General features: G+C 44.1%; 2 protein-coding genes across 2 annotated transcripts in view; one reads left to right on the forward strand and one right to left on the reverse strand.

Annotated features, from left to right (window-relative positions):
* The first annotated feature begins 3,498 nt into the window (after positions 1–3,498).
* LOC131265483 (monocarboxylate transporter 10) lies at positions 3,499–14,387 on the forward strand. The gene is made up of 4 exons (XM_058267754.1): positions 3,499–3,817; positions 11,046–12,176; positions 12,410–12,481; positions 13,710–14,387. Exons 1-4 carry the CDS (start codon positions 3,499–3,501, stop codon positions 13,742–13,744), a joined length of 1,557 nt encoding a protein of 518 aa, XP_058123737.1. The 3' UTR covers positions 13,745–14,387.
* A 393-nt stretch (positions 14,388–14,780) lies between these two features.
* LOC131265487 (uncharacterized) overlaps positions 14,781–25,847 on the reverse strand; it is a 34,766-nt gene continuing 23,699 nt past the window's right edge. Inside the window, exons 5-6 of the mRNA XM_058267758.1 lie at positions 17,347–17,720; positions 14,781–16,878 (exon numbers count right to left, since the gene is read on the reverse strand). Of these exons, the coding sequence (XP_058123741.1) occupies positions 16,730–16,878; positions 17,347–17,720 (523 nt within the window). The 3' untranslated portion in view covers positions 14,781–16,729. The remainder of the gene's footprint in view (positions 16,879–17,346; positions 17,721–25,847) is intronic.

Genomic DNA, 25,847 nt, shown 5'->3' on the forward strand with positions numbered 1-25,847 from the left:
CCACCACCACAGGCACAGTCCGGAGCATAGTAAACGTACGTCAGCAGAACCACCGCCACTTGCATAATATCCGCGAGCCGGTCTTCCGATAGTAGCCGGCAACGCGCGCGCCGCGAGTGTGTACCACGATAAGAGCGACCAACCCCGCGGAATGTGTGTTTCTTTTACTCACTTTTGTGTGTTTGTGCGAATGTAAACAAAAGGTGACGTGACGGCATTTATTCGGCATGCTTGGTTTTTCGAAGATACTTATCGTTTTATCGTTCCGCTTGTGACGTGCGGCGGATCTCTTCCGACCGGATACATCAGCCACACGGTTCGCGTGTACTTTGGAGTTCTTCAGGGGATCTTTGGAAGTCGATATGATGAAATCGCCCACGAAACGGACCGCCGGACAGCGGCTAATACCCCCCACGCATTAGTGAAGTACGGTATTGCTTCGTTGCTAACGGGGAGGAAAACTAGGAACCACGCGTTGGAATCGATCTAAAGGGGCAAAACGTTAACCGATGCATGCTTGCTGATAGGGGGCCCGAAGTCTTCCCTCACGTGCCCGTTGGCGGATGTTTGTGGACTTAAGATCTCGGCGTAAGTTTTGTCGGCGTAAGATTGTCTTAAGCTTGCTCGATCTTTCTATTTGCCGATCCGCCCTTCCGTTGACGCGCTGCCTCACGGAAGGGGGTTGGCAGGGCTCGGTGGTCGCAAGATTTATGTTCGGTGATAAGCGTAACCGCAAAATAAAAACGAGATGAACGAATCCGGCGCGTGCAGTCTACGTGGCGCCAACATATTGTTCAGGAGCTTTTGTTTTCAACTGTTTAGGGTGTGAAAATATGATACGATATATTTATGATTGTATACACGCTAGTATCATGCAACGGTTATCCGATTTTTACCGCCCCCCTGTCACGAATAGTAATCCTTAAAATTTACAATTTTTTGTTTATTATTAATTTGGGAAAATATGTGCTTTACTTCTAAAGTTAAGTATTTCAAACCACAAGTAGTTTTGACAAGTTTTTGCAATCATTAATTTTTATATTTTAATGTTTCTCAAACCTGAAGCTTGTCTTTTATTTTTTATTAAATTCTTTATACCTGACTAGACATAATAAAAGAAGTGAAAAAAATACTGATACTAAAATCGGGACGCGATAAAATACATATTTGCAGAACAATATATTTTCATCGGTCCCCCGTTTTGATCGATAGAAGATTAAATTTCAAAATAATAACAATGAACCTTTCAATGAAATTGCCTTGTAAAAAAAACTATTAAAAAAACCAAAAAATGCTCTTCTATCAAACTGTCTTCCAATACTCCCTACCAACTTTGGGGAAGGACGGCAGGAAACCCGATAGTATCTTTGTTTGCACCACGTTTCTTGTGGCACATCGGAGAATTATTGAGTCATATTTTGCTGTTCCTTTCTTTCCTGTAAGAAACTTTTAAATGCAACGTAGGAAATTGAAGGAAAACAAACTTTAACGGAAGACGAATAACAAAACAGTAAAACAAAGTATAACACCTCAGCAAAACGCTCTCCCCTAATGACCGTACGGTAGGCTCCTTTTCCGGTTTTCCAAAAGGTTTCGCTTTGCGCACGTGTTTCCTTGGCGTCTTGGCCCTTCCACCTCCCAGGTGGAGGGTGGCGCATGTTGTTGTTTCCGATTGCAATCGTGTGCAAATTACATTTCTACTGCTTCACAAAGTGACCCTTTGCCGGTTCACCTTTTCCCTTCAATGGAATCAAACAAAATCATTGCTTGTATGAATTAAAGTCAAAACCTTAAGTGAAAAAAAATGTTTTCTCATCTTGAGTGATAAGTTTCTGTCACAGATGACGATTTTGTTTTACCATTGTTTTGTGTTTTTATCAAGTCGCGAAATTTTTTCTAATGATTGCATAAGCTTTTTGCTTTGTAGGTTTTGAAAAATAATATGACTTACTAATCTGCAACCGAAAGTGTGCCTCTATCATGATATTTTATATTATTACTGATTTAAGATTATTTGTCATTAAAACTGGCATCTGCAAACAATGTTACTTGGAAAAGTCTGAAAATTATAGAAGTAATGCAAATAAAAATGAATCCTATTTTGAATGAATCATAGGACATTCACAATGTTGCATATTTAACCACTATTATGTTGTTTTCGCTTAAAATGGTTTTGCACATTCAAAAATTGTATTGTTTTTCCTTCTATTGTTTTTTCTTCTCAATTTTGTTTTCGAGCTTTAATTGACTTTTACGTTGGGACTTATTGTAGTTGATATTTTTCACATCAGTTTGCAATATTTTTTTTATTTCTTTTTTTCCTCCTCTATGCCTAAAAGTCACATCGTATTCAATGATTTTTTTTATATCCTTCCTGGGCTCGTTCTTCTCCTCGAGAAAATCGTACCGCTTTAGCCGACTTTACTCATTGACCGTCCCCTTTGGGTCTATTGAACTTTTTTTTTTTATTTGCAAAGTTTAATAATTCGTAATTTTAATTTTTCAAACTGCCAATTTTCCATGTTCATTTATTTCACCTAGCAGAATAATCTATTATGGTACATCAGTTCAAGAAAATTTGAAATAATATGCTCTGTTGCTCGATTAACTTGTCGAATATTCAAGACACTTATCAGCGCACGCACCCCCCGTGGATGCTGACGGTTGCGGTATGCCATGTGGAAAGGGACATTTTGCGCGCTTCTGTGTTGGCGCGGGCCGAGTCGGTTCGCGAACCGTAACAGAACCCTTCCGAACACGGCGTCGTCGGACCGATCGACCGCGTGTGTCTCGACATCGCGAGCTTCGCGGAATCGCCAACAACAACATCACACCACGGTCGGCGGTCGCGGTCCTACACGCGTGTGCGTGCCAGCGCCACCGTCGTGTGTGCGCGCGCCTAGACCAGCCCACCACCCTCTCCATCCTCATCGTGGTTTCTCTGGTGGTATGCGAACTGATTTACTTTCTTCTACTTCTATTTAAAGCTGCTGCCGGGACATGCTCCGATCGCATAACGGCACCGTCGCTTCACTTGCGCTCTGGTCGTCAACGGCAGCGGACGACGTCTCCGACCAAGCGAATCCTCGACCAGGTCCACCGCACACGCACCCTCCCGTGTGTCCCGCCGCCTGCACATCAGTCCAGGATCCGGTGATCACCACGGGGCGATCGTGACGAGGGTTGCGCACTCCCTACGGCCTCCGAGGCTGGTGACAATGTCCTGCAGTCGAGTGCGTCCACTAGAGTGTGATCTTTCCTCCGACGGTCAGCGAGTGTTGTGAAGCGAGTGAGAGTGTTTAGAAGGCTGCTGCGGCCATACTGATAACAGCTGCGATCGCATCCGGTCGTCCAGCAGGCACCGGTTGGTGAAATTGTCGATCGAGCGGACAAGCGAAGATAACTATCAGTGTGGGCGATTGATTCGACCTCGATCGAGGAGCGTGTCGACATCGAAGTGCAATCAGATCGGACCCGGCCGTGACACAGGTCTCAAACATGGCCGACAGCTCCAGAATGGTGAAGGATGGTGTGGCGCCCGTCATTGTCGCGGCGAAAAACGGCCACCATCCGCAGCTGAACGGTGGCGGACTCAAGGACGGGCGGAAGGTGTCCGCACCGTTGCTGGAATCGGACGCAGGTGGCCACGGCACGCTCGAACCGCCGGACGGTGGCACCCGCGCTTGGCTGGTGATGGTCGGTGCGTTCCTCTGCAACGGCGTACTGTTCGGGGTGATCAACACCTACAGCGTCGTCTATCTGAGTTTACGGAAGCAGCTCCAGGAGGACGGTGACGACGAAGCGTCCAGCAAGGCAGGTGAGTGTCTTTAGGCAGTGATTCACAAACTCCCCTTCTCAGAACGGGAGTGAGTTTGCGGTTTGTTTAGAAAGTTGGCACAGCGGTTGTTTACATGAGTGATGCAAACGGTCATTCCCGAGCGACGAAACGAGGCGCGATACGAACATGCACCATTCGTATCTAAAATAACCTTCCCAAACGACATAGCCATCGTCATAGTCACCCCGACTTTGGCAAGGAATTTCTAGTGCTTGGCAAAGAACTGCGGTTTTATTGTCTAGCCGAGCACCCGGACCGGATGCCAATCTGTCGGCTGATGTAATTCTGACCAAACTTTCGATCTCGCACCAAACCAAGCGCAGGACACAAAAAGCTAAACGCTCTACTTGTTGGAGCTAATTAAAAGTACGCCAAGCAAAACGATAACCGAAACATTTGAAAGTCAGAAAAACCTCCGCTCGGTCTTTCCGGAGGAGAAGATCAGCCGCAAATCATGACCTATACATTTCATCCAGAAACGCTTTGGCTGCGGGGCGAATCTGGTCAAATTTTGGTGGAAGGCAAAAAGCATGGAGCTGCCGATTGGCGATGTGGAGCGATCCGAACCCAAATAAACAATATAATCAGCCAAGAATGGGCAAAAAAAAGGTTCAGGTCTCTGTGCCAGCCAGCCCGGGGCGAGATAATGGAACTGTGGGATTCAAATCGCGCTGCCCAGATAGCGTTAAAAAATTCGTTGCCTATTATGAGTTATTGTTTTTTTTTTTTGGTGCGATTACATGATCCAAAACAAAAATGAAAGCCAAAAGCAAAACCGCCAAAACAAGCGGGAAATGTTAGGAATAGAAGATGGACACTAGAATGAATTCTACCCGAAAGGGAGGGGTCGTTAAATTGCGTAATTAATGCCAACGACCTGCGATAGTTTGCCGGTACTTCCTAACTACTTCTTCTGTCGGTTGCTATTGCCTATATTTCAAGGACTGTCTATAGGGTCTTGGTGATACTTGGCTACAACTAATTAATTTCTAAGACAGTCCAGCTTGGTGATTGTGAGGTTCAGTGCTGATACTAAGAACATTTGAGATCAAAACCCGGACGGCGTTTTTTATTTACTCAAACTAATCACAATTTTGTTGGAATCATAATGTTTTGATCTGATGAAGTGGTTTTATTTTCGATCAGTCCGCTTCAATGGAAGTTGTGCGATTAGAACGTGCGCTTGGGATAATCGCGGAGTAAAACGGATTCGAAACATCAAATATGCTTTAGTGATATTGCCGTTTGGAAATGGAAGAAAAGCAAAACTAATCACCATTTGTTGATCACCGCAAAAATATGGACAAACAAGAATTTATTAGTTCAAGAAATAGACATTAAATACTTGTTTATTTAGTAGCTAACAAGACTAGTTAACATGATTTACTTTTCATCCCTTTTGAGAAGTAGTTTTTAGAGAGAGAAAAAAAAAATAATTGGAAGTTCCCTTCGATGCACAACAAATTTAAGAACTAGTGTTACTAACTCCGAAGAACTTACTATCGGTTAATCCACCAAATGTGTTACTAGAACTTAAAGACGTGCCTTAAGGATGTCTTTCTTCCTCAAAAATAGCTGATTGCGTTGCAGTACCCTTGTTTTCCTCCAACATTCCTAGCATTCCTGCACACCCTTCGGGGCAGCTGAGTGCTGCCCATCTTAGTTCCGACTGGAGAATGGCTTACAGATAGACTTTTATTGAGGTTCACTATCTAAATACCCACCACTAATAGCTGAGGGTGGGTAACCGTTGCAGTATTTACAACACCCCGGGCCCTCCGCCTCTTTTAACCTCCGTTTTAACGGTTCAGTGGCGATCTCCCTACGCCTTTCCTCTCCCCCCAGGCCTGTTGGAATTGTCACGGTGCGCGAAATCATATGCAAATATAATTCGCATCACATTATCGCACACCTGATAGCGGATCCGACCGCGAGGGCAGGCGAAAGTTAAGAAGAGAGGCAAAAAAACAAACGAAACGCGCAGGACCTTGGTTCTGCTTTTCTGGCGTTTGTTTTCCTGATGGTGGTAAACAACTCCCTTCGGGTTCTTCTTCCTTTAACCCCCGCGTTTAACCGACGTTGTCGGCCCGTCGGTCGACCCCGGGAGGGAATACTCCGGCGGGAGTGTAGTGTTGCTATGGCGGGGATCTTACTTGGTCCATGCGTGTTTTTCATGACACTACCCTTGCCGCTGATCCCCTTTCCAAACCGCTCGTCAGCTTGTAGATCACTCTCGCTTCGAGTGGCCAGATGGGTGATTATAAAATCGTTGTTTTTATTAAACCGCTGGAGTGCGAGCCTCGGTTGTTCTGAGTGGGCCACACCACTTTGAATAACACTTGCCACCCATCCGGTGAAGTGATTAACCGCCGGGTGGGCTTGGCAACGATGGTCCGCGGCTACCGTTCGGTCGGAATATCATCGTCGTCATCATCGTGGCAATCCCGTCATCATCACCCCAAGGAAGAGGTGATCGATCATCGTGTCAAATTTATTGTCCAAAGTTCTGCCCGGCCTGACGCTTACGAGTGGCTCTGTTAGCGAAAAACAATGCATCCGATAATCGAGTACATTCGGGTTGGCAGGGAGTTGAAGCACGACCGCCAGACATTGTCTAGCTTGAGTTTAATGAGAGAGTCGAGAAGGAATAATTGCTTCGAAGAAAAGTGGTCGAACAAATCGCAAAAAAAAAAATGGGGAAGAATTTATGAATCGAGAAAATGTCCCCAACACAAACGGACGCGCTTGGCCGCGATCTTTCCCTTTCCCGCTAGTTCATCCTGTGTTGAAGTTGAATCAAAATAAAATTAAACCAAGAAGGGATGCGTGCGGAACGAGCCCCCCGTTTGGCGCAGCACGAAACAGAAGCAAATGACCAAAGGGAAAGCCGCGTCACACCGCGAAACATGCGATCCAATAAAAATAGATTCTTTTGCGTATGTTTTTCTCTGTTCGTCGTTTGTTTGTATTTTTTTTCCCGGCGCCGATCGCATATGTTGAGTTCAGTGTCTGCAGGTGCATGTCGAAGGGTATTTTTACCGGAAGGCGAAGGGAAAATGGGGTAAGGGAGGGCAATTTTGTGCGCGCAACTCTTTCTACCGAAATCTTCTGGCGAAATACGGTTGACCTTCAACTTCACCGTGTCGTTGTACGCGCTCGGCGCTTATCAATGCTGCCAACGTGAAGCGCTTTGAAACGTCCAAAATTGGACGGTGTGGTGGCACGAAAAGTGTTTTCCCTGTGTGCACGGTGACGCATGGGCATGGGCACCCTCGGGCGTACCTTTATGGAGACAAAACAAAGCTTAAAAATAAAACCAAAAACATGCCTTCTTTAAGCGAAAATGCGAACAATTACGTGAGCAAGATGTGCGCATTTGCAAACAACGCTCGGTAAGGACAAACCCGTGACATGTTTAAGAAAGAAAAGCAAAAAATAAAAAATAATAATAATAAACGTGCGAAATAGGAAAAGCCACTCATCAAGCCCGCTGACAAGTGTCAATCATGCCTTCATCTGATGGCGGCCCGCTCCGTCTAATGACGACATCATTCGTTCGTAGTTAGTTTTATCATCTGTCTTCGTTGGCTAGAAAAGAAACGTCTCCAGCAGCTGCTCCCGCCGACAGGGGGATAAGATCTATTGCGCCAAAAACCGATCAATTGAATCGAACCCAATTCGATCGGCAAGCGGAAGTGGAGAGAACGAAAGGGGGAAAACATTAATAAAGATCCCCCATTTAGGGGCGAAACGCGGTAGTAGCTCAATTTAGTAGATTATTCGATTGATTGCCCGTGCGGTCAAGCGAAGGAGGAAGATGATAAAGAACGTTGAACGATTCGATCGGGGAAGGGTTTTCCTTTTCGTATGTTCCCCCATGCACAGTGGGAAATTCTCGTGCGGTCACGCTGGGTAAAACACACAAGACTATTCATACGATTTTTATTGAGTTTATTTTGATGACGTGAAAGGTCTGCATTTATTTTGATTTAACAATTCTGTCAGTAATTTATTTGAGAGATTGTGTTGCTTTTTATCTTAGGGTGTTATCTTTTCACGCAAATATAAATCATGAAGGAGTTTTTCTTTCTCGAGTGAAAACTTAGAAAAAAAATGTATCGATCACTGTGTGAAATCTTACTGTTTTGAGAACATGGAAAAATTCCGAGGAAAGATACTGTGGTGGCCACCCTTGAGAGGTTGCTTTACTATTCGAACTTTATTGGACCTTTAGTAATTGAAAATGTCTTTGCAATGGGCATAATCGATCGATTTTTCTTTCTGATTTTTTTTACTGATGTTTTATCCTACGTTGGTCCTACCGTGCGATGGTGGCTTTTATCGTTGCAATCATACAAATTTAGTTGAGTATCGCTTTTCGACTTGCAACGAACGCAAACGGTTTGGTATATTGTCTCCAAAATTGATGTTTGATTATTCGATGTTCGTGCTGGTGCAATAAATTGTTAACCTTTCGCCTGTTTACTGATTCGGTTCTTCGGTTAGGTGAAGGCGTGTGTTCATGGGTAAAGTCTTTGTAAGTACCAAAGAAACACTTTAAACAACGACAGGATCTTCCGCTGCAGGTTCTTTGTATTAAAAAAGTACAGATTCACGATCAGAGTTCTCTCACCTCTACTAACCCTATCATTTTTAACGATCGGAGGTTTGTTTGCTATTTAAAACATCGCTCTGAAAGTTAAATCTCACTAGAACGCAATGCTTTGTTACGATTGCCGCCGAGTCAATACAAACTGTCCGTTTGCGCGAGCTGGCTTAGGCATTTATTTGCTCGCAGTTATGACGTGACGCGTCGCCGTGGAGACCTAAACACGTTTGATCTTTTAAATAATTCATAGCTGCGTACCAGGGGAACCATGTTTGTTTGCATGCCTTCTGTTGCATATTGAGTCACGTGTTTGCTACTCCACTCGCCGAAGAGTGCGGAAACCCACCTGGTCTTAGTGCGAAATTATACTGATACCGGAATGCTATGGAGATCTATCGAGAAGGGCTTAGCTCCTGAACACATCTGGTGTTCAGTGGGAAGTAGTCTTTCCAGTTTTGGAGTGAAATATTCAAAATTATTCCTTTAAAGCGTGTACAGGAGGATTTGAAAAAAATATTATTGAAAAAATCGCTTTAAAACTATCTTGACGTGACGTGGTAAGGTTCTTCGGTAAGAAAAGTTCTAGTTGATACTAAAAATCAAAAGACACGTAACATCGGAACTTGACGGAATTGTTACGCGTACCACCCTGACTTCCGCTACTTTGTTGCCGACAAGGCATGACGTTTTCTCTCCGAGGAAAAAGGAAACATTTGTCCACTTCCTTTCCACGCCAAAGTTCGAATGTGGTACATCTACGACAATTGTTGATATTTTTAGTCCATTTGTGACGTGCACAACGTTGTTCCTCATGTTTGCCACCGTTATGTTTGCTTTTAATTTTATTTTCTAACGGTAACACACCCTCTACCAGCGGCTTGTACGGCTTCATAGGGGGGAGCTGAACAGCAACATAGCACGAGCAGTGGCCACAAGAAGTTGTGGTCATACGGATGAGAACTTCCACTGCGTTCTGGCATTATGAGAGGGGGGGGGGGGGGGCTCATTGGTGACAGCTCTGGGCTGGGAGAACGCAAAATATGATTGTTTGCTGAAGGAAGTGCACATGTCGTATATATCTGGTTTTTACAACGGTTTTCTTCACTCGGTCCCTTAAACCCCACGTTCTGTTTCGGTTCCATCGTTATTATGCTCGCCCGGTAGAGGCAACGATCGGTTAAGCCGATCATACCCATCGCCTCGGGCGGTGAGGCGTCGGATTATGTTTCATTTCCATTTTTCCATTCCCAACCTATGGCCACGGTGGGTCCGAGAGTTGGCCACTGGATGGGTTTCCCGGCGTTGGGTACAACTTATCAGCGCTACTATTTAGCCACCAATTTGTACAACGCGCTAGCTCTGTTTGCTTGCCGAGTCTTTGGCATAGGATGGTGGAAATAAATACCACGCGAGGGAATCCTTACGGGAAGCGCCAATTCTTGCCCTCGTGCGCCACCGGGATTATTCCGTCGATTGATTCCGTCGGTGTTTGGAGCACCCGAAATCCAATTATGTGTCCAATCAATCATAACATAATTTTTCCAGCGTCGAAAACAACATCTCGTCCGGTCGCTTTTTGGAACGGGTTAGCGCGGGGTCAGTGATTTGTTGTAGACATGTCATCAAGGACGGTTAGCGTCGAGGACGCAGACGTTTGGAGGTAAAGATTGATTCGTATTTATGCTCTTATTCGCAATGAATTATCTTCAAAATCAATATTGGAACAATTTTTTCGTGGATTCATACGTAATGAATATTCTCTAAAGAATTATCTTAAAAATCGTCCAAATGAATTCTGTTGGGAGTTTATAGGCTGATCTAGTCCGTTCGGTAATCTGGAAACGATACAAATTCATAATTATTTTCATGTTTTATTGCATTCGTAAGAGTAGCAATTTGTGTTTAAAACAGAACACCGTCTTAGTCGTGCTTGAAGATAAATAATTTATCTAAAACTCACTATTCCTAGATCTTGAATCTAAATCCTTTAGAAGAATTCACTTTTGGAGAATCACCCCGTAACATTCTGAAGGCGTACAACAAACGAAAGCGAAAGCATATGAACTTCATTACCGGTGGACCGCTTGTCTACACGGGGTCGAGAAGTTCCCCCGACTACGTCTGGGCAATGTTTTCCAAACACTTCCGAGCCAAATACAATGTGTGTAATCTCTGATAACGTTACGGCACATGGCAAACACAGATGTGCCGGCTCAGCAAAGGGTTGTTTTCGTGAATGGTGGAAATTAAACGATTATGGGTTATTACAATAAAGGCGCCTAGTGATGTGACCTGGCGATGGAGAGATTCTGGGGTAAACTAAGTTAAATAGAAGTAGGTGCTAAGGCGTCAACTGAAGGTAATCCCGCTTTGCGGGGATGTATGCAAGGGCCAGGGAAAGGAATGGCAACATCCGGGAAGGGGGATTTTGTGGGGATGGGGAAATGGAGCTCCAGTAGAGTTAGCCTGTTAGCCTAAGCAAGTGTAATATCGTATAGAACGCCGGACTTCCTCGCTGTACAATAAGATCCTCGTTTAAGTTCTTACGATCTTTGGAAGGAGAATTAAAACTAAACCAATCGTTTGTTCTTATTCCAGCGCTGGTTGGTTCGCTGACGATCGGAACGACGTTCCTGCTCTCACCGGTATCCGGTATTCTGACGGACAAGATCGGCCTGCGGCGGACAACCTTCATCGGTGGTCTGCTTACGTGCGGTGGCATGTTCCTGTCCTCGTTCGTCACGCATAGCGTCAGTGCACTCTACTTTACGTACGGCATCATGTTTGGACTTGGTGCGGCCCTTGCCTACACACCCTCGCTCGCCATCCTAGGCCACTACTTCAAGCGGTACCTCGGCCTTGTGAATGGTATCGTGACGGCCGGTTCGAGCGTCTTCACCGCCATCATGCCCATCTGTCTGGAATGGCTGATAGAGCACACGGGGCTGGCGACGTCGTTCCGCATTCTGGCAATCATCTCGAGCTTTGTGATCTTCTGCGCGCTGCTGTACAAGCCCCTGCAGCCGCCACCGCCGCCACCGAAGGTGAAACCGGGCCGCTCGGCATTTAGCACCTTCCTGCGGTCGTTCATCAACTTCGACAACTGGAAGAAACGCCGCTACATCATCTGGGCCGTCTCGATACCGATCGCCCTGTTCGGGTACTTCGTGCCGTACGTCCACATGGGCAAGTTCGTGGAGGACAACTTCCCCAAAGACAACAAGAACCTGCCGGTGATGTGCATCGGCATTACGTCCGGACTCGGGCGGTTGCTGTTCGGCTTCATCGCCGACAAGCCGGGCGTCAACCGGGTGCTCCTCCAGCAGATGTCGTTCGTGCTGATCGGTGTGCTCACCATGTGTCTACCTGCCACCGGTTCCTTCTGGCTGCTGCTAGCCATCGCTCTCGCCATGGGCCTGTTCGATGGGTGCTTCATCTCACTGCTCGGACCGATCGCGTACGACATCTGTGGGCCGCGTGGAGCGACCCAGGCTATTGGATTCCTGCTGGGCATGTGCTCACTACCGCTTACCATTGGTCCCCCGGTGGCCGGTATGCTGTATGATAAGACCGGCTCGTACCTGCTACCGTTCATTCTGGCCGGTATTCCACCGTTGTTCGGTGCCAGCACGATGTTCCTTATTCGGTGCGTGAAGGACGAGGAGCCCAAGAAACCGCACCTGGCCGAACCTAAGCTGGAACCGCTGGCGCACCCGGCCTGGGATTGTGGTAAGTAGTCCGGACTGGACGAACTGGAAAGTGACGTTTTCAGGCACTGCCTACTAAAAAACAAAACATTGCTTAAGCTTCGCTCGCCTCAAATACATCTTGAACAAAGTAGGCCTTGGCAATGCTTAGAAACGCAACTACATACAGAACTCCACCGTTCGGAAAGAAAACCTCACTCATCAACCTACTAACCGAAACCATACGTACTCTCGTTCCATGCCACCATCTTCCAGAGAACGGAACCGATGGCAAGCCGCAGAACGGAGCGCTGCACCACGACCGCCGGGCCACGCTGGCCAGTTCAGGTATTAATGCAAAATCTCCACTACTCACTCACGCGTCCGTGTCGTCCCTAATACTGGAGGCGTACATTGCCGACAATCCCGTGTTTCGCTTGTACACCGAGCGCAAGTACTGCTATGGCATCCTCTAGCTTCACCGGGGAGGACACTCCTTCCCATGCGTTTAGCAAACGCTTTGCACCAAGTGTCGTAATCTCGCCCGCTAGTCATTCCAGCATGGCTTCACGTGTTAAATCGTTTCTTTGATGCCCTACCCCATTGGTCCCGGCCCCTCTTCGTGTTGTCTCTAATGTGGGCTCGAGCGTTTTATTTTGTGCGTGAATTTTCCCTCCGGAGACAGCGGAACGCAATGTTCAGGTTTTTATTCTAATGCCCGCAAATCGTACACCGATAAGGCTTATCGCAAAATGCTGAAAAACGATCTCGTTAAAGTCGACATTACTCATGCTTGTGGAAAGTTTCGGCTTCTTAGGAATAGGCACTGCCAAAGACAAAGGCTTCTCAAAACTGTCGATCAGCGGTCACACGATAATGATCCTCCGCTTAATGAGCACTTTTTGCATGCGCTGATCCAGTTTTCTGGTGGCATCTCTTACGACAACAACATCGGATCGGTAAACAACATGCCTGATAAGGATTCTTCCGTTGGCACGGGATGTGTTTGGCGCGTTCTAGCAGTCACCCCATGGATGTCACCCGTCGTCTGACATAGTCGATGAACCAATTCGACGGACAGAAGTGGAAGTCCTTCTTCCCTTATACTTTCTCTCTATTTCTCGCTCTCTCTCCCAACGCTTGGCTCCGTGTGAAATGTGCCTTTTAGCACCACGCATGAACGCCTGTGGTGTTACAGATAACTTTGCGTTGCCTCGTGTTGAACCTTGCGCGCCGAACTGGCACACGCGAGAAATTGACGCGGACCGGGGCGTTTGTTTTTGTAAATAAATACTGCACCAGTTAACGCATGCTGCCAACGGCCCCCAGGCCAGCCGTTCTTAACCTATTCTATCACGCTTTATCTCCATGCACATGCCCTGCTACCCGCTTGTAGAATCTGCCAGCAGTTCCGCCTATGCTATGTAGAATGTATTACCATATGCTTCTGTGTCCGCAATCTCTCCAAATTCGTTGCACTTTTGCTTTATGTAACACAACACAAAAGAAAACAATAACTCCATTTCAGACCAATATTTTAACCACCAACCCCTTTTTCGGACGAATTTTCTTCCAGAATCACTTACAGCGGATAAGCATGAAACGGGTTAAAAAGAGGAGGTTGCATTCGTAAAAGTGTGCACCAAGGATAAAGAAAAAGCCAAGAGATCCCAAAAACCAAAATAATAACGAAGGTATAATACGTACACATGAAAATAAGCCCAAATCCAATCCAATCCTTCGGCTACTGGAAGAAAAGCGCGATTGAAGGAACGATGTCTTGCCGGTACACACTCCTAGATAGGATCGCGGATACTGTGTTTCGCATGTTCGTTGTGTAGATAGGTAGCAGTAGGTAGATAGAAGCAAGAAGCAGATGGCTCCAGACCAGGCTGTTCAGCACATTCGGCTAGGGGAGATGCTTGTGGGATGAGGAACAAACCGTGCACGGAATAAGGTGGATAAGTTGGCAAGCAGGCAGGGACAACAACGTACGCGATACGATTACGACGATTCCAAAAAGGTTTATTCACAAGCAGCATTTCTAAAAGAATACACTGTCCAGGTACAGGGCCGTATGCTTTTGTACAATATTTATGTTTTAGTAAATAGGATGTTATTCTTAAGCGTGCGAAACGCGTCAGAGATTGTTGTTGTTTTTATTTTAGTACCAAGATGGAACGAAAAAATGGAAACTAGTAGAAAACGGATGAGCGCAAAGCGTAGGAAATAAAAATCGAATCTTAAAACCATAGTTTAATTATTACTTAGTTTAGTATTATTTATTTACGGTATTGATTTTCAAGGATCCGAAATTCGTTGGGCAAAAGCAAAAGAGCTTTCTTTAGCGTAAAATAATATATAGATATAATTATCTCCCTTGCTGACGAGTCACGTGGTCGACTTTGTTCAAATAAATGTTTGAAATGTCAACGGTTTTCCCGGGAGCTTTTTAAAAGTGTGCCACCAGCGCCATCTGGTGCAGGGCGCAAGAACCAATGATTTCAATAACCCTTCAAGTCCCAGCACATTTATTTGTAACATCGTGAAATACATTTTAACTTACCAACTTTTGGATCTTTGGGATATTTTAGTCGCATAACAAAGCTTTACTTAAATGTTTCTTTCATTCACATTAAGTTCTGCGTGTGTTTAGTTCTTAAAGAAAAATTTGTGTAATTGAATACGGTTCAGTTAGTAACAAAATCAAACCACTGGAATTCCTGGTTAACAAAATATTGTTCAACAATTGATACTGTTGGCTCTAAACAAAGACAAAAATCCCGCTAGTACAAAAAAACAGCGTTAACATGATGTGTGAAATTAATTCCACCAAAAATGGCGGCAAAAGAATTTTGATATTGTTTTTTTCTCGTAATGGTTTGAACGTCAACAGATTTCCTTTTTCGCGTCTTTTATTTGTTTCTTCTCATTCTGTATACACCTTTCGTCCCAAGTTTTCCTCCCTGCCGAGGATACAGCGGCCTAGGAAACAATGCAATGGATCCCAAGGCCGGCCTTTAGATTTTCTTCTCTTCTACACTCTAGTTGAAGTCTTTCCCATCCTGGCCAAGCGCCACGGACGGCGTGTGGCCGGGGTTTGTGTTCCGACGATCGTTTTATCTGTCTCTCCTTTATCATTAGTCCCGAGAAAAAGGAGTTTCTGCTACAAAAGTTTGTGTGTGTGTGTTTTCATGTTTTATTCTGTTCAGTGTTTCTGCTCCGTGAGAACGTTTTCCGTCTGCGTACGCGTCGTGTGTCGTGTTTTGAATGTTTGAACTTTTGTTAGTTTCGTGGTTTCTTTGTCTGGCCTATAGGAGCTGCCGTTGAAGTGCTAGCAACGGTTCAACTCGTATAGTGTACAAACGGTGTCGAATGTTTGCTGCAGTATGTGATGCTTACATTTATGTAGGTTTGATTTATTAGTTTATTAACCACTGGTGATAATATAAAGACAGTTTCTAAAGTCAATTCGCTACGATATAATTGTAATAATAGTTGGAAGGTTCTCCCCCACACGGGTATGGTCGTATTTGTGTTGGGAGTGTGTGCTTTACTTTTTGCCTCTTGTTTGCTTCTTGCTATTTATGATTAGTTTATCTTACTACGCTAAAAATTATTTACCTCTGAGCCAGTTTCTTGTCATGTTATCATGCGCTTAGCGACGGTTTGTGCGAACCGTGTGTTTATGCTAATAGAAGAGCAGTTTCTAGTTTGTCTTTTTGGTTTTTTGTTTCTACGATCAGTACACCTAACGTTCAGGTGTATATTGGTATGTAAATATAAATATATATAAATATGAATACATTTATAATCGGTCACATAGAACCGGTTATGATGCCGTGTGCGGTATACATCGATTAGTTGTGTTGTGTATAAGTTAATACATTGTAGTACATGGTATTTTCTTCAACATCATCATATTAATCTTAGTCGTTAGTTGTGCCTTCACAATTGTTGGGTAGTATACGAATCCACTAGAGCAATACATGGATGTCTTCTGCAATGGTAGCCATTCAACGTTGAGAAAATGGAAGTCGAGCAATACGTGTAGCATCTGATTTGGTTACCTGCTTCTTTGATAGAGTGTCGTACCGAGCAAGAAAACCGATTAGTTAAGGGTGAGGAGGGTGGCTTAACAACTCAGGCTGTGTTTGCGAATCCACCCTGTGCCTCGTGTGGATGAAACGAATTCGTTTCCGGTCCGTCACGTGGCAAACCAGGTGGATACCACCCGAGTCCTCGGAAATTATTAGAAGAAAGCCTTAGTAAAAAAGCAACTAGTGATCGCCAGTTGAACTGTTTCGTTTTTCCATTCCCAAACAGGCGTAGAGAAAGGTGCAAACAGGTTGTGACTCGGCCCACTTGGACCCGGCCAGGCAGAGTAAGGTTTTGCAGCAGGGAAGTTGGGTAATTATGCGCTTAAATGTGCCTCATCAAATTTTTGTCGGATGCTTTGGATAGTTGCCATACGTAACGGTAATACAATGATAGGTAAACACTGGTACACTGATTTGTGGTTCCGGATTCTCGTAGTCCTTGGTTTGGTTTGCGTCGGTACAGTTTCGGTTGCCATTAGTTGCCGGGGTTGTGTGTTTAAGCGGCTGCCTGAATCGTTCCGTGCTGGAAGCTTCCGCAGGACGCATCGCCCGCCTTGCAGCCGGGTGCTACCGGGACGGGTTTGGCCACCTGTGGGACGCTGCGTTTCTTCTTCGCCACCATGAACCGTTTCTGGGGCAGGTAGCCTACAATTAAAATAGAGAGAAGGACGAGATGCATACTTTAAAAGCTATTGAATTTAATAAAACAACTATCCTAGGTTGTCCTTAAATATGTCTCTTATCTGATTACTGTTAGTTATTGTTATTTTAATTTAAATATTTAGAGCTAAAATTACTAATCTTTTTCCAATGTTGTTCAACTGTTTTTGAGTAATTGTTCTGTATAAGAGATGTTCATAAAATAGTAGTTCAATTGCAATAGCAATACTATCATACAAGTAAATATTAAAAATGCTTTTTTTAAATCGAATAAACAAGCAATTGAAAACGTTGAATTTGTTCAAAAATTGTATGTTCTATTTGATGTTTTGCAGTTATTGTGTTTTACTATATTTTTAACGATGCATTTGTAGAGTTTTGTTTTATTTTAAGGAATTTTTCTACAATTTCCCTTCTACTTTACCCCTTTTGGGAAGCGAAAACATTCCTTACCATTCGCGGATCCAAATGATTTGCCATCGTGGAACGAACCGAGCGCGTCCAGGTCGGCCATCGGAAGCCCCAGGTAGTCGACCGACGGGTCGGTCCAGCTGTTCATCCATTCACCGGCATCTTCATAGGCATAGGCATCCTGAGGCATCCCACCCGCACTCGTCCGCCCACCGAGCAGCTGGTCCAGTGCCATCGGAAACGAAACGTCCGGATACAGTCCGTTCGAAGGGGCGTAGCCGAGGACGTCGTTGCCAGAATCCGTTGCGTAGTCGGACAGCGGGGGAAGCGGACGGTACTGGTTGCGCGAGTCCATGAGGGCGAGCAGTGAGAACACTTCCGCCGGGGACAGTTTGCTCGGGGAGTTGCGCTTCAGTCTGGGAAATAAAAGGACCAAAGGGAAGATTATACTCGTAAGTGGATACGTAATGCATTTTTTACAAATTGTAAATTTCTTTCAACCCCTCGGTTTATGTCGTTCGCTCATTATAATTACTTCACGCAGTGTCACGAACTGGTCTTTGCTCATACAAAATGAGCTCTCTATTTGGAGTTTACTGAAATTAATTAATTGCATTACGCTGCAGTCGTTAAACATGTTGTGAGGCATGTCAGTTTTTACCATATCGAATTTTCATTGTTTTTGATTAATTAGGTTTTTAATTGAGCCAATAAAAATACGTGCTCGTGTCGATGCATTTCGTGCTCGTGTCGATGCGATGCAGAGCATTCGAATAATGCATTTTTGTTTTCGTTCCGGCTGTCCATCGAAGAATGGTTGTAAATGGTCAAAAAGTCGGTTGGGTAGTTATATTTGATAAAATAATTTTCCCTTCATTATTTTTAATTACGAACCCTGTTATTCCTGCTCCTACTACCATTACCACCAATAGATCATTAATGTTTGGCATTTGACAAAATGTTGTTGTTTGACACAAACAAAGTCATTTAATCTTATTGTTCTTATCGGAAATTCAGTTATTTATGAATTGCTGTCTGTCCAGATAAAAGTTTCTATTAAGTTTATTATATTTTAACAACTTTTCTGCACGTAATCAGCTATGCTTCGCTGCGTAAAGGTGCCATTTAGATCGAATCAAGGACAAAACCCATTGTAATAGTCCTAGAAAAAAACATAAAATGTAATGTTCATTTCCACACATCTTTGAACCTAAAGTGGAGTGAAAAACTGGAAGTTATTTTTCTCTTGATAAGAATGCACGCAACTAATGTATTGGCCCGTGCAATCATTTTATGCAATTTTCCCAGCATGCCAGCTTGCAGTGGAATGATAGTTTACAAATTGATTACTTTGAAGCTGTTTTCTGGTCGGTGAATCAACTGAATCTCGTGCTGATATGATCATGCTGATTATTCTTGAAATTCCAACCAATGTGAGTCCCGTGTCAATTGTACAACAGAGTGAAGCAGACATAACCAACCATCCCAGGAGTTTCGTTTTTCAAACGAAAAACAATAAAAAATGGCATGTCTGGTTCTGTGTATTCTGACATTTGTTCTTAAAAATAGATCATTCAACACTAAAATGCTAGTTGTCAGAAAAATAGAAGTAAAAATCATGGTGCCCGTTTTGTTCCATATGGAACCATTTTCAACGAAACCTTGAAACGGAATTTTAACAACCCTCGATGGAACACCATCTCAAACGGAATGGAGATGAAAACTTGACCACCAAAGTCCCTAGGATCGGCTCGGAAACACACCGCTACCGAAAGAAAGGAAACTTTTCCTCTGCCCAGGCCAGGCTGGTGAGCATTTTCCGAAATGAACATTTAATTCGATTGTCCATGGGCGAGTGATGGTATGGTGTAAGGGGTAGGGGTTTCCATAATAGACCAGGTTGGCTTTCCGCGTGACAAACGCGGGAATGCGTACGCCATAATTCAATTCGGTTTCCGGGAGTCACGAAATGGATCATTCGTCTTCCGTTTTCGGACGACATGGGAAGAAAAACAAAGCAACCAATGGGAAGAAGGTTACACAAACGGCACGATGGTCCGTTCGATTGGATTGGGTGAGTGGTCGAGATTTCCCCCGCCCGTTTCGATACGGGAGCCTTGATTGAACGCAGCCCCAGCTCGTTAGGGAAGCTACGAGTCTACGGTAATGGGTCAAATGTGTTCCGATTCGGTCAAGTGTGGCTACTGTCCTCGCTCTGTCTCGGAAAGTTGAGCCTTGGGAGAGGAAAATAAGTTTAATTAGAAGAAAAAGGGCAAGTCTATTGCAGGCGTTGGGGATGCGTTGGTATCAATGATAGAAAACACTGATTAGTGCTGTTTCGAGCCCGATGCTTCATCAACCCTAACCCCGACAGGTAACCTGGCCGGACCTTTACTTTACGGCACCTTGAAGAGAGATAATTGACACTATCACCCTGGCAACCGAGCCAATCCGAAGCGGGTGGAAACACATATGTGAAAACTTACACCTTTGGCGCGAACGATCCTTTCGGGCTTCGCACCGAAGAACGGAAGTCCTTCACTCAAGAGCGCACCAATTGATACTCAAACAACACCCGCTTCCCTGCTTTCCTGGCCGAGCAACGCTCTTTATGATATCTAATTACCACTGGACCGGTCAAGCGCGCTGTGCAGACGATAAACATACGACGAAGCAGACGAATGGCTACCGTCTTCGAGGTAAAACTGAGCCACTTTCCCGGAAGCTAAGTGGGACCGGGTCGGAGGGAGGCAAAGCAGTAGTCGGGCACACGTTCATTAGTGCCATGACAAGTGTGTTGTGATATTACTTTGTTTCCACTTCACTTCGAATGCACCACCACGCCGGTTTCGGGCCCTTGGAGCAATACAACCCACTCTGCTCGTGTGTACGTATTTATTCACTCGCAAACACTAATTAACACGATTCCTTGGCCAACGAATGGTCAGGAGAAGACGGTCGAGTGTATGTAGGACAACCGGGAGGAAAACTTTGTTGTTAGTGAGCATCAAATAAATATGATGTGTGTGTTTGTGTGTTTCGATATACATCAAGAGGGTGTAGATCAAAATTGGACCGGAGGTTTTATCAGTTGCAACAAACGAAGAACCCCTTTCTAAGACTTTTGTTCCACCAGGTAAGATAGTGATAATTTTGATCTGTGTTTGTAAACTTTTTGGAATTCTATTTCATGTTTTCTAGAGCCTAATGAATCGGGAAAACTTTCTCAAATTCAGGTCAAAAATTGGATTTTGCAAAAAGCATCCGGAAACAAGCAAAGATTACGGCATACTTTTATACTATATCTGTGATTATTCAACCTTGATTTTTAAGTCATATAGTTACGGCTTGTTGGAATGGCTCAATATAAAAATATTGATGGAACAATTTGAAACAAATCAGTAGTGTCAAATTTTTTTTCATGAACTAAGAAGCTACAAGTATTACATGGTCAAATTAACTTTAAACCTAATATCTTTCTATTTGATTCAAATGCAACTTTTAACATGGCAGAATTGATATGAGCTGAGACCTAAACCGTGTTACGAGCAATTTAAATCAAACCGAATATTTCGTGCCTAAGGAACCTATTTTGGAATATGCCAAAAAAGTGTCCGTTGAAGTAATTGCTTCGCCAAAACCAAACAATAATCTCTACGATCCACACAACAATCTCTACACTCTACGAGGTGTGAGGGGGTGTATCACTTTCATCCTTTTTTCACACATACACAGACGCGTGCACCCTCTAAACTCGATGTTTTGTGGGCAGTTCTATAGGAAAGGCGCTCACTTTACTCACTTATTAACAGATTGATGAAACCCAATTATACCGAACGTGCGATATCAACGGGTTCCATCAACCAGCCACGGTCTGGTTGTACCTTCCCTATCACCCTTTTTCTAAAAACGGAAAGCCTTCATTTTTCCGGTGCACTCGGTTGGTCGTTTCCGGCCTGGGATGATGTCCTGATTTTTCTAACACCGCAGGAGATGTGCATGTTGATGGAGCTGAAATGGTTTGTTATGCAATTAAAACGCCGTTTTCTAGCGCCACTTTTGTGCCCGTGACGATGCGGTTTATCGTGCATCGTGCGGCAAAAAAAGGGAAGGAAATATAACCATAACCTCACATCAACAACACAACGGCGAACGAATATTAAACCGAAATGTGTTTTGTGGTCTTTCGATTTTTAAAGCTTTCCTTCCGTGATTCTACGAAAGGAAGTTCCGCTTCGATCAATCAAAGGTTGTTTGACAACGCTTTGCGGCAATTTGAGACCGCATAGGAAAATGGGTTTTGTTGTTTTCCTTGGAACTTGTTCGATTTTCATGTAACCTTTTTTTTCCCTTATTTTGGCTCAAATTTTAGAACTGGAAGCATTATGTATGATGTCAAGTTACAACATCCTGTACATTTTCCCGATTTGTGAAAGTCAGTCCACACTGCCTTACTTTTTTCTGTTTTTGCTTGCAGTTATTGCTTGCTTTCAAAAAACCAAAGCCTGTACCAGTGAGTTTCTAGATTCAAAACTGATACTCACGATTGCATTGTCTTCAAGGCCCTTTTCCCCCCAACGAACTTAAGGAAATGATAAATCAACCACAGTGTTTCATTTAATTTAGAGTACTTTCGTAATGGGCTCACAGCTGGAAACCAACCATACACACACAGAGAAATAGAAAAACAGACTTTGAAAATGGCTGCGGAGGAATCAGACAGGGATGAGAAAAAAAGGTGTTAAATTTTCAAAGTGGCGTAAAAAGGTGCTTAATTGAATTTCCACCAACACCAACGCGCTTCGTAGCCATTGGAGTTACGAGAGCTGTTGGTTTATGATTTAATCAATTTTCTTAAGTTGTTTCCAACTTGCCCTTTTGTTTTTTTTACCGATGGTGAAAAAAATGTGTTAAAGGGAAACAGTTTCGTTTATGTTCATTAACATTTTAAGTTAAAAAAAGCCATTTATTATCTAAGTGAACTTTTTCTACGGTTTATACTGTTTCCGGCCCGTTATCGAACCCGAAGCCTGTTTTCTCTAGATTTCAACATCTTTTTTCGACGTCTGAGTCCCTTCTTTTCGTTCGCCTTGCGTTCCATTGCTTCTAATTGCATAATTTACGCGGCATACCTACACCATAATCGAGTTTGGGTGCTTCTTCGACACTAATGGCACACGGAGAAGTGCGAATTACAGCCTATCATTCACCAGGTTCTCCCGTGATCCGTCGCAGGTCTGACGTTCAGCCGGCGCGGCAACGGTTTCGACCGGGCAATAGATAATTAACTAACTCGCTAATTAGAAATGATATATTTCCCCGGTGAATGAATTATTTGCCTCCCATCTTGTCGCCACTTAACGATGGATGAGGTAAACGGTCCGGGAATTGTGCCGTTACCGTACTCGCGCACGATAAACGACAGACGACAGGCGTTCCGTTGGGAAGAGAATCCGATTTACTTATGCGACTTAAACGAACAAACGAACACCAACAAACTGCATTTGCAACCGGCAGCACCGTGGCTCGAGTGGTTGCATTTCCATTTCGAATGCCGACAGCACGACTGATAGCAGATCAACTTTCCAACACCGATTCCTTTTCTACCATAAGGAAACGAATTCAATATTGGGTTGGCGTTGGGAAGGAATCATAATTTACCCAAAGCCCCGTATGGCTGGTAAGTGGATCCGTTTTGCACCCGAGCGCGGAAAATCCCGGTGCAAATATTTGCTCATCACTCGTCCACTCCGGCTTCTTCGACCCTGATCGGATCGGATCGATTTCGAGAGCATGTCTAATCCTGTTTGACCGGCAAACTTCCCGGTACCAAGTAGTGTCCTTTGACGAGTTCCCATCGACCACGGAAAGCAAACCGCAAGCAGAGGGAAAAAGTCAAGAGCAGCTTAAAACAAACCGATCGGTTAGCAAAGGCGCACATCCTGACAATGAAAAGTGGACTCTAGAGTACTTTCCTTTTGTATGCACGCCAGCTTTCGTTTTAGTTTACTCACGGCTTGTGTTATGATTTGACAACATTGCTGTCACATTATCTGCATATTTCCGCACGGGAAACAAATGCAAAATGGGAAGTAAATACAAACCAAAGCCGCTTTAAGAAACGGAGCACAAGGGAGAACCCTTTAAGGAACGTACGGATCCATCTGGATGCAAAGTAGTTGTGCTCCTCCTGCATCCGAAGGATAACCAAAGCGGATGGATAGCAACTCCATCAACTCCACAGTGACGCTAACCCAGAACCGGTTACCACATCGTGCATTAGGTGCCATTATAAAAGCATAAGACATAACAGCTTTCCCACTCCTGCCCCAACGGACGCCCCCTTTTTTCCGTTCCCGAAGTTGAGGGAAGTGTGCTGTGGAAATCGGTTTGACACCGAACCGAATGGCCCTAGAATAAAAAAAAAACGGTAAGGAAATGTAGGAAAATGCATTCACGTTTTTGCAATGCGAAGGAGTTATGACGTTCCGAGGGCTGTAGGGCTTACAGCTGACGAGAGGAGTTGTTTTTCTTCCGTTCTTCCCCCATCGTACCTAGACTTTTCGGTGTAGACACGCAAACCCGAATGTTTTTCGTCCCCCGCGAGAAAGGAGGGATAGGGTGTGGGCGTGTGAAAGGCTTCCGGGTACGGGGGGACCGGTTGGTTGCTTTGTTGATTTCCCCGGAGAACCCTCCCGCGGGGGATCGTGGCGACCACGGTGGAACCCGCAGGGGAAACAGAACTGGTGTGAGATTTGGAGAAACGTGTCGCCAAATAATAGCGCACTGTCGCCGTCATTGCAGGCTGTCTGATTTTTGTTAAATCGTACAAAGTTGTTAAAAAATAAAAAGCGAAGCAAGAGAAAACTCAGAAACGCAGTAGCCGTTGGTTGGGATGGAGCGTTACCAACTGATCTTCATACGTATGTGGCAGAGATCGTTCCATGAAAGGTGACAGAGTAGTCGGGAAATATGGAATGGAAAACCAACTGTACATTTTCACCCATTCGTTCGCCCGATGGTGTTAGATTATCATTCATCTTATCGTTGACAGGTAAAGAAGGGCGACGTGGGAAAAGTGTGATTAGTGAACTATTGTGCACTTGACATTGTGAATATGGAGCGGTAATACGAATGAACAAATTTGTAAAACTACAAAAACAAACACTATTATATGATTCAATGCTGTTTATATGATAGAAAGGGCAAAACCATTGGACTTTTCAAACATGGAAAATGTTAAAGTAAGGATTGCATTCAACATAAACATACTTTTTTACCTAAATATCAATAACGCAAATGTCAAGACAATTTAGGACATGTGCTTAGTTGACATGTATGTTCAACAATTTACAATTCCTTTACAGTTGTTCGGTTTACCGCCACAAATCATCTTCATAAATCATTGAAGATAATTGAACAAACATTTATCTATTCACAGACGTGTATGGCTTCAAGCTATCATTGCAGGAAATAATAACGAATTTGTACATTGTTTTTAACTCTTCAATGTTTAAAATAAGCAAATCAGGCATAAATTGAACCATATAATCAGTTTAACGTTCTATAGCAGAACCTACGAAGTACAGTCATTTTATTTTATTACTTTAACCGCCCGGTTATTCGCAAAACCTTTACATGTGTCGGAACCTATTTACGTTGATGTTGTCCGGTTCATTAGGTAATTGACACCTGTTGACGGATAATTTGGTTAGTTGTTATCGCATAAGAGGCATAAGTAGAAAACATGTTCATAAAACAGCTCCATTGAAATTCAACTACATTGTAAATGATTTGAATTAGACAAACCTAACGACCTGCATATGACAGCAGTAAAAATAACAATGTAGCGAAGCTGTCACTCATGTTACCTGAGCACCAATTAATATTTCTAATCAATTAAACCAATTCAACGGCGGAGGTTTAACCGTACGGAGGGTTTACTTTCCCTTGCGCGAATGGCGACGCACGTTTTCTCGATACGCCGCGTGGATGAACCGGCTTTCGCGATGGAGACGCATGGTCCCTCACGTTTGTGTATCGCGAGCGGACCGATGGAGGCGCATGGTGGTTGGAAAGGCCAGTCGTCGATTGTTTGTTTTCGTTTTGTTCTTCCTCCGGCATTTTGCATATCTTCGTCGAGGCTCACCGAACCGTACACTCGAGCGTGTCGTCGGCAGTCGGGGCAGTTAGTTGTTTTAATTTGTTTCGTCTGAAACGGACAGCCCGGTTGGATAGTTTGAGGGGTGGCGTTAGCGTATTCTCTAATGAATTCAAATGTTCAAATGCAATTATCCTTTAATGAATAATTGGAAGGATGCAACAGGCTGTGATTGTAGTATTGTTTATTTGTTTGTTTTAGAGTGGAACGCTGGAATAAATATGGAAATGGTGAGTTGAACCTATCTTTATCTACGGGCAGGCTATTGTTGGAGTGAATAAACATCCCGTTACCCGTAATGCAAAATAGTACAGATATAGTGTTACAATTATTCACTCACGTTGCTTCCTCTGGTCAGAATCGTCGGAACCCTTCGTTTCCC

The sequence above is a fragment of the Anopheles coustani genome, chromosome 2, assembly GCF_943734705.1.
Source record: "Anopheles coustani chromosome 2, idAnoCousDA_361_x.2, whole genome shotgun sequence".
NCBI classification, from domain to species: domain Eukaryota; kingdom Metazoa; phylum Arthropoda; class Insecta; order Diptera; family Culicidae; genus Anopheles; species Anopheles coustani.